At 44.4% G+C, this 10,000-nt stretch overlaps 1 protein-coding gene across 1 annotated transcript in view; it reads right to left on the bottom strand.

Moving 5' to 3' along the window:
* LOC143298574 (extracellular matrix protein 3-like) overlaps positions 1–10,000 on the bottom strand; it is a 304,988-nt gene that overhangs the window by 67,046 nt on the left and 227,942 nt on the right. Inside the window, exons 18-19 of the mRNA XM_076611454.1 lie at positions 2,365–2,511; positions 390–470 (exon numbers count right to left, since the gene is read on the bottom strand). Coding sequence (XP_076467569.1) covers positions 390–470; positions 2,365–2,511 — 228 coding nt within the window. The remainder of the gene's footprint in view (positions 1–389; positions 471–2,364; positions 2,512–10,000) is intronic.

Here is a 10,000-nt window from a genome sequence, read left to right as displayed (position 1 = left end):
TCCTTTGATAATAATTATAATTTCGGTAGTAACCAGGCCCGGTAGATGCCGTGCAGACACCTGCAGCGCGCTGCAGAGGTTGAGGAACAGAAGAGAAGATAAATAATAACCACGATTCTTCATTTTACAGCGATGAATATACCGGTTCATGTTAGCCACTGTCCATCCTTGCCATTGCTGTTCTTCTTCTGTTACTATTAAAACAGACAGACAGAGAAAGATGGATGTAGTAGGGAGAAACACAGAGAGAAAGAGAGAGAGAGAGGACATACAAATACACGGAGACAGGAACAGATGTGCGGGAATCTGACAACATCCACGTTCAGATTGGCAGCGCAGATGGCCAACTAAAGACAGAGAGGGGAGAACTGAAATCAGTCTGTACTGACCTGGGTTGAACTGCACCTGTCCGGCGTATCTGGCACTGACATCCTCTCCCACCCTGGCCGTGTCGTTGACTGCCATGATGGCTGTGACACAACATGGTTAAACTCATGAGCTGTCGATAACCATTCTTACATAATTGTGGTTACGCTCACGTCCTGTCGATAACCATCCTTACAAAATCGTCGTAACACTCACGTCCTATCGACAATCATTCTGACATAATCGTCGAAACACTCATGGCCAATCAACAGCCTTTCTGACACATCGTCATTACACTCATGTCCGATCGATAGCCATTCTGAGGAACACAAGCACCACCGTTGGCCGTCCCTAGGGTGCAGAATTACCGTCATTTGTCAGCCCTGAAAGGAACGATTATAATCATTCCTGTAACACACGGTGGCAATTATATTTGTTACCCACAGATAATAATAGTGTATTGAAATTTTGCTTCTGAAAAAAGCTTGTTTATCCTCCACTTTAATAATGTTTTTTATTATACCATATTTTATTTTTATTTTTTATATAGAGCTATAATACAAGCATAAGCACTTTAAATCGAGAAAAGCAAGGATAAAGTTATTTGTCGTCTCTGTTATTAACTGGTCTGTTGCAAAGGAGGACAGACAGACAGACAGACAGAGGACAATATTTTAGGCACCCTTTGTGAGTGTCCTGTTTTAATCCCTTCTCTATCTTCTTCTCATGTGTCCCTCTACTATAACTCATTAGTACAAACTACAACAGTTGTTTGTTATCGCTGCAAACTGTTTCAGTTCGCTGATGGAAAAATAATCATAATTCTGTGTACCGTTTCATCCATACAAAACCCACTCAATAACGTTGCCGGATGTCACATTGTAACTGGTTATATCTTTGTATGAATGACAACTGTGTTCAGGTATCTCATGAGCGTTCATACTTTATGTCTTCTTAAATTTTGAAAGAGATGAAGGCGCGTTCTCAGCTCTGATCAAAACCATGGTGTCATAATACAGTTCCTCCTACACAGTTTCCGCCTGCCTATGTGAGCTGATGCTCGGACTGACAATCCTATAATTTGTATTTGTATTTCTTTTTATCACAACAGATTTCTCTGCGTGAAATTCGGGCTGCTCTCCCCAGGGAGAGCGCGTCGCTACACTACAGCGCCACCCATTTTTTTTTTGTATTTTTTCCTGCGTGCAGTTTTTATTTATTTTTCCTATCGAAGTGGATTTTTTCCACAGAATTTTGCGAGGAACAACCCTTTTGTTGCCGTGGGTTCTTTTACGTGCGCTAAGTGCATGCTGCACCCGGGACCTCGGTTTATCGTCTCATCCGAATAACTAGCGTCCAGACCACAACTCAAGGTCTAGTGGAGGGGGATAAAATATCGGCGGCTGAGCCGTGATTCGAACCAACGCGCGCAGATTCTCTCGCTTCCTAGGCGGACGCGTTACCTCTAGGTCATCACTCCACTCCAATCAGAGGCAATCAAAATTAAAAGGAAAAGAAAAGATTAAATTCTTCTGACTTGGTTAACTAATGCTTCTTGGATATCACCAAAACAACCAAGATCAACAGCCTATCCACGTATCCCAGACCTGCCAGATATTAAACAATAGCACTGCTGTGACATAGTTAGAAAAACAACAACAAACAGGGCAAGCAAACAAATAAAAAAAACAACAACAAAAAACAAAAAAATTCACCAGGTGAGCACCCACAGACAAAGGAACAATAGCACTGCTGTGACAGAGTTAGAGAAACAACAACAACAGTATCAGTATCAGTAGCTCAAGGAGGCGTCACTGCGTTCGGTCAAATCCATATACGCTACACCACATCTGCCAAGCAGATGCCTGACCAGCAGCGTAACCCAACGCGCTTAGTCAGGCCTTGAGAAGAAAAAAAATAAAAAAAGGATAAAATGAATAAAATAAAATAACAACAAACAAAGAAACAAAAAATACACGTGGCCAGGTGATCACTCACAGACAAAGGAGGTCTCCCCGAGGTAACCCCGCCGACGAAGGATCACCTCAAGCTCAGGTTCCGTCTCGTTGACGAAGAGGAAGTCGCTCTCCAGGGAGATCCAGGCCCAGTTGAGATGGAAGGGCTGATTGGCCAGCACGTTCCCTCCTGCCCACCAATCAAAAGCCAGGGTTTCTTTGAAGTACATACGTTTAAAGTGTAGTGGTTCACATTGTGTCCAGAAGCCACAAAAGAAACTAAACAAGCGCGTGTGCTGACAGCACAACACTCACACACATACACAACATGAGCGCGCACGCACGCACGCGCACATACGCACACACGGAGGAGGTAGGATGAGATAGAAAGAGAGAAAGGGAAGGGAAGAAGGAATGGAGAAAGGGAAAAAATGGAGAACGAACGAACGAAATTTTTATTTTTATATGGTCTTGAGATCAGCACACCGCTATTTTCCACCCAGCCCCTGGGGTAGAAGAGAGAGAGAGAGAGAGAGAGAGAGAGAGAGAGAGAGAGAGAGAGAGAGAGAGAGAGAGAGAGAGGCTGAGATAGACAGACAGACAGACAGACCGACAGACAGACAGGCGGACAGACAGGCAGTCAGACAGAGAGTGAGAGAACAGTGTTCCAGAAAACATGAAAACAGTTATCCAGACATTAATATTTTGCAAAGGAAACTGTCATGCTAATAAATGTCAGTTCTCTGCCCTCCTCCCCACCTCTCCCTCCCCTCCCAATCTCTCTCTCTCTCTCTCTCTCTCTCTCTCTCTCTCTGTCTCTCTCTGTGTCTCTCTCTCTTCCCTGGTGTATTATTGAAAATAAACACACTCTGCGTATTACTTAAATATTTTCTGGCATCAGCATCGGAGTTAGAAGAGCTATTGGAAAGAGTGTCCTGAATACCCCCCCCCCCCCCCGCACCCCCCCAATTCCATGTCTTATCTCTGTTCCGAATACTCACCCCCACCCGCCCTCACCCCCTATTCTGGTATCTTAACCATTTTTTTTTCTGAATAACCCTCATAATCCTTTATAATCACTATATTTTGAATAACCCTCATAATCCCGTATAATCACTTTGTATTGAATAACCCCCATAATCCCTTATAATCACTATGTTTTGAATAACCCTCATAATCCCTTATAATCACTATGTTTTGAATAACCCTCATAATCCCTTATAATCACTATGTTTTGAATAACCCTCATAATCCCTTATAATCACTATCTTTGAATAACCCTCACAATCCCTTATAATCACTATGTTTTGAATAACCCTCATAATCCCTTATAATCACTATGTCTTGAATAACCCTCATAATCCCTTATAATCCCTATCATTGAATAACCCTCATAATCCCTTATAATCACTATGTTTTGAATAACCCTCATAATCCCTTATAATCACTATCGTTGAATAACCCTCATAATCCCTTATAATCACTATGTTTTGAATGACCCTCATAATCCCTTATAATCACTATGTTTTGAATAACCCTCATAATCCCTTATAATCACTATGTTTTGAATAACCCTCATAATCCCTTATAATCACTATGTTTTGAATGACCCTCATAATCCCTTATAATCACTATGTTTTGAATAACCATCATAATCCCTTATAATCACTATGTTTTGAATAACCCTCATAATCCCTTATAATCACTATGTTTTGAATAACCCTCATAATCCCTTATAATCACTATGTTTTGAATGACCCTCATAATCCCTTATAATCACTATGTTTTGAATGACCCTCATAATCCCTTATAATCACTATGTTTTGAATAACCCTCATAATCCCTTATAATCACTATGTTTTGAATAACCCTCATAATCCCTTATAATCACTATCCTTTGAATAACCCTCATAATCCCTTATAATCATTATGTTTTGAATAACCCTCATAATCCCTTATAATCACTATCTTTGAATAACCCTCATAATCCCTTATAATCATTATGCTTGGAATAACCCTCATAATCCCTTACAATCACTATGTTTTGAATAACCCTCATAATCCCTTATAATCACTATGTTTTGAATGACACTCATAATCCCTTATAATCACTATGTTTTGAATGACACTCATAATCCCTTATAATCACTATGTTTTGAATGACCCTCATAATCCCTTATAATCACTATGTTTTGAATGACCCTCATAATCCCTTATAATCACTATGTTTTGAATGACCCTCATAATCCCTTATAATCACTATGTTTTGAATAACCCTCATAATCCCTTATAATCACTATGTTTTGAATAACCCTCATAATCCCTTATAATCACTATGTTTTGAATAACCCTCATAATTCCATACCTCCAATCTTTGTCGTTGTTGTTTTCGAATAATCCCATTTTCTAACTCTGGTTTGAATAACCCCTTCTTCTTCTTCTTCTTTGTTCGTGAGCTGCAACTCCCACGTTCACTCGTATGTACACAAGTGAGCCTTTACCGTTTTTACCCGGCCATGTAGGCAGCGATACTCCGTTTTCGGGGGTTAAATAATCCCCCAAAAATGTCATATCCTCGCTCTGTTCCGAATTACCTCCCACAAAATCCAGAGTTTCGTTGTTGTTGTTTTTTAAGTCAGGTCAAGACCAGACACCCCCGAAAACGGAGTATGGCTGCCTACAAGGCGGGGTAAAAACAGTCATGCACGTAAAAGCCCACTCGTGTGCATACGAGTGAACGTGGGAGTTGCAGCCCACGAACGCAGAAGAAGAAGAAGAAGAAGAGAAGACCAGACAACTCATGACCTAAACAGTCAGGTTCACCAGCTGCTATGTTGTCAACACTTCTCTTTCCTTCGCCCTCCCTTTTGCCCCCCCTCTCCAGCCCCCTCCCCATCCACCTACCCCACCCCCCTTCCACCACCCTCCACGACACCCTCCCAACAACCCTTATCCCACCCAGCCCGTCCTCTCATCGCCCCCCCCCCCCCCACATAAAACCCTGACCCGTCCAGCATAGACTGCCACGAGAATCATCGTGGGGGTAGTCTAGTCCGGAGTTGTTCTGGTTCCATGTGCACGAAGCAAAAAACAACAACAACAACAACAACAAAAAACACCTGTAAATGAACCCCCCGTGAGGTTCTTCGGCCAATGGGATAAGGTGTGGAAGAATGAGATGGAATAGAATGGATGGGTGCTGGAGAAGAGAGAGAGGGGGAAGGGGGAAGGGAAAGGCATGGAGAGGGAGTGAGAGAGAGAGAGAGAGAGAGAGAGACAGACAGACAGACAGACAGAGACAGCGACACAGACGTAGAGAGAGTCAGAAAGAAAGTCAGAGAGAGAGAGACAAAATAGGGTGGCGGAGGAAGAGAATGAATGAGTGAGTGAGAGAGAGAGAGAGAGAGAGAGAGAGAGAGAGAGAGAGAGAGAGAGAGAGAGAGAAGAAAAGAGAATGGGAGCGCACGCGTGTGTGTTTTGATTTGGAATCTTTTAAAGTGTATAGTCTTAAATACAATACAGTAAAGACGTTCACGTAATTCCATATAAAAAACAAAAAACGAATAAACAAATACACAAACCCGAAACAAACAAACAAGAAGCAAAGTAGAAAACGTGACAAGCACAACTGTGTATCGAAAACGTCTCACTGAAATGAAATGTACATAAGATGAGGCTGAAAAAGCGCTTCGGTCTTCATCAGGAATCTTTCTTCAAATAACCCCATCTGTATAATCCTTCCAGAATAACCCACTCTGTTCAAGATCAGTTACCCCAACAACAACAAAAAAATCAACACTCCCTTCCATCTCAAATCTCGTAACTCCAACGAAGGCAAACATGTGATTTTCTTCGAGTTTCATTATGTATTCAGCCATGTTCTAGGACTAAGTCTAGTCTTTGAAGTGGATACACTCATCAGGCTTACATACGTCTCACTTTCCTGGCTTCCATCTAAAACGAGCAACAAACAATCCTTGTCTTCCAGTGGCTATTTTGGCAAACACTGAACAAGCGGTTAAGAAAAGAAGAAGAAGAAGAAGAAGAAGAAGAAGAAGAGAGAGAGAGAGAGAGAGAGAGAGAGAGAGGTGGGAGGAGGTGAGAGAGACAGAAAAAGAGAGAATGAGAGAAACGAGAGAGAGAGAGAGAGAGAGACAGACAGACAGAGCATGAGAGAGACAGAGACAGACAGACAAAAACAACACGCGACAGAAAGAGAGACAGACAAAAAGAAAATGGCAGGAAAAGAGCGAGAGACAGAGGGGGGGGGGGGGGGGGAGGGAGGAGACAGACATACAGACAAAGAAACCGAGAGACACAGAGACAGAATGAGAGAGACAGAGTAACAGATTAACAGAGACACAGAGAGAGGAGAGACAGACAGACAGACAGACAGAGAGAGAGAGACAGAGACAGAAACAGACAGAGACAGACAGACAGACAGAGAAAAACCGAGCTCAAAGGAAGCATTGTACCTTTGTAGCTGCTGGTAGCCGAGGCGTCACAACATTTAGATTCTTCCCACATGCTGCAAGCAAGCGCCAGACTCCCCCCAAAACTATTCCCACACGCCGATCGCACCAATCCAAACACACAAGGACGGTCTCCTATCGCTCTTTTCTCATTGCGAAAACAACGTAGAAGGGAACTGAGTCAGAGAATGGAGATAATGGGCATTCCGTGGAGAGGGCCCCGGGGGGGCGTGGGGGTGAAGGGTGAAGGAGGGAGGAGGAGGAGGTGGAGGAGGAAAAATAGAGAGACTCTTTTCTGTTTAACTACAAGTGAAGCGAGGCTAATTAAAGCACGAACTCGTACACGCATTCACACAGCGAAAGTGAGAGAGAGGAAGAACGAGAAATAGAATGAAAGAGAGAAGAAAAAATAGAGACATACATACATACATGCATACAGAGGCAGAGACAGAGAGGAAGTAGACGGAGGGAGAGACAGACAGACAGAGATAAAGAGGGTGAGGCAGAGAGAAAATTGGGGGGAAAGAGAAAGTGTGACAAGGAGACAGAGACAGACAGACAGAGAGAATGACAGACAGACAGAGAGAACGACAGACATACAGACAGAAACACGGAAAGATACAGAGATGGAAGCCCAGTCAGAGAGTGAGAGACAGAAAGAGAGAGACAGGGATACATGCATAGAAGAAGAGACGGAGAGGGAGAGGAGAAAAAGAGAGTCACGGAGAGAGAGGGAGAAAGAGACAGAGACAGGGAGAGAGAGAGAGAGAGAGAAAGAGAGAGAGAGAGAGAGACGGGGAGAAAGAAAGAGAGAGAGAAAAAAGAGAAAAAGACAGACAAACATCTGGATAGACAGAGAGACAATCAGCTTTTCAGAGCAGAATTATAGGAAGGAGGACGGAAATAGGAGCCACAATACAACACGATGAAGGAATGTTGTGGGGGGGGTGGGGGTCGGGGCGGGGTAGGGAGGGAGGTGTTGTAAGACAATAAATAGAAAACAAAGAAATAAGGAACTGAATAAAGAAAAGAAAAGACGACGAAACGGAAAGAAAACAGAAAAAAAAGATTTTTTTTGTCAAAGGCGGAAAGAAAAAGAAACTACAAAAAGAGAAAGAAAGAAAGAGACAACACACACACACACACACACTCTCTCTCTCTCTCTCTCTCACTCACTCACACACACCCACAGAGACAGAGACAGAGAGACAGAAAGAGAGAGAGAGAGAGAGCTCCCCACTTTGAAAAGAATGAAAACAGACAGGCGCTTCACAAAGATAAAACCGCCCAACTACTTTTTCCGGCGTTAGCCATCAAGCCCTCCCTTTGTTGTTTTCTCCCGGGGGCGTTCCGCAGGTGTGGGGTTCCACGCTGATCTGGCACCGCGGCTTCAGACAGTATTGGGGGAGAGATAAGACAGTCGGTAGGTTAAGTGCTGCTCGCCTGTTCCCTACTGCTTTCTTCCTACTGGGACTGACACACAGTAGGTAGAGTTGAGTAGACTAAGGGTAGTGGTTTAAATGCCTACCTGTGTTAGTGGACCTGCCACCATGCGGTTAGTTCGGTGTTTGCGGGAGTGGTTGTGAGGTAGAAAGAGAGAGAGAGAGGATGTGAGAGGATGATTCCTTAGAGTGGGATAACAGGAAGACTGAGAAGAAGAAGAAGAAGAAGCAAAAGACGAAAAAAAACCCGAAAGTATGGAGAAGAAGAAGAAGAAGAAGAAGAAGCAAAAGACGAAAAAAAAAAGGGAAGTATGGAGAAGAAGAATAAGAAGAACAAGAACAAGAACAAGAAGAAGCATGAGAAATACTGAGAAAATACTGAGAAATAAAGACAGAGAGAGAGAAAGACGTAGAAATCGGATGTGTGCGTACAATAAATAGACAGACAGATAGATAGGTAGATAGATAGACAGACAGACAGATAGATAGATAAGATGATAGACAGGTAGATAGAGAATGTGTGTGTATGTGACAGAGAGATTGGGAGATAAAGAAAAAAAAAGAGAGAACGTGCGCGTATATACATACATTATATATATATATATATATATATATATATATATATATATATAGAGAGAGAGAGAGAGAGAGAGAGAGAGAGAGAGAGAGAGATTATGGAGGGCCAAGTGGGCGTGGGGGTGCCATCACCTGCAGTGCCATTGGGGAAAGGGGTTATGGGTACTCGCGGCGTGCCAACGCACGTGTTGAAAGCAGTACACAGGAAGGACTGGGGCGTGTACCAATCTAACTGCAGACTGACACAGGGCCCTGCTGCCTAACCACCACCCCCCAGCCCCCCCCCCCCCAGCCCCCGCAGCCCCCCTTCCTTTCCTTCACGCTTTAGCGGGTGGTAGGAGGCACTGATTGACAGAGACACGACCCCTGCCCCCAACACCACAACACCTCCCCCACTCAGATCCCCCAGGACCACTCCCCCCGCCCTGCCCACCCCTTTAAAAACAGTAGATGCCAAGCACCGACTGAAGGCCGATTCGGGTGCCGCCCACTACAACAACAACACCACCTCCACGTGGGTGGTACACTCCCCGTGTCCAAGCAGGTAACCCGGAATGAACGGGTACCGTCCCGTCAGTCCACTGACCGAAGACTACCTTGGGGTACCGCCCACCTAGCCATTACACATAGTGTGGGGTGTGGTATACTCAAGGCCACTGTCAGTCATGGCACTCACCACTACTGTGCCCAACAAACGGGTACCGTGCTTTGATTGAAGGCTAGCCAGGGGTGGACTACCACCACCCGCCCACAGCCGTGCAAAGCACCCGAGATTTGGGCGGTGGCACCTGTTTGAGTCCTTTCTGCCACCGTTTTCCCCCTTAAGGAGCAGGTGCCCCTAATGGCTTGAAAGCTGTAGCCACCTCTGGCCGCCCAGCGGTCACGGGTGGTCTCTCCTTAGGAGGTGAGAGAGAGGAGAGACAGACAGAGAGAGAGAGAGAGAGAGACAGAGAGTCGCAATGTAGGCCCAAGAGGCAGTTGGTTGGGTAACATGTCAAGCACGGGTGGACTTAAACCAATGGTCCACAGAACACACACACCCCCCCCTCCCTGCCCCCCCCCTCCGCCCCCACCAACCCCACCCCACCCCCCAAAACAAAACAAAAATCCAACACTACATTTCCTGTCCTAACAAGTTTTTGCGTACGCCCTTACCATCATCGTATCTTTGGGTAGAGTAATAATCATT

The sequence above is a fragment of the Babylonia areolata genome, chromosome 24 (genome assembly GCF_041734735.1).
Source record: "Babylonia areolata isolate BAREFJ2019XMU chromosome 24, ASM4173473v1, whole genome shotgun sequence".
Lineage (NCBI taxonomy): Eukaryota > Metazoa > Mollusca > Gastropoda > Neogastropoda > Buccinidae > Babylonia > Babylonia areolata.
This window is presented reverse-complemented; position numbering and strand designations above follow the sequence as displayed.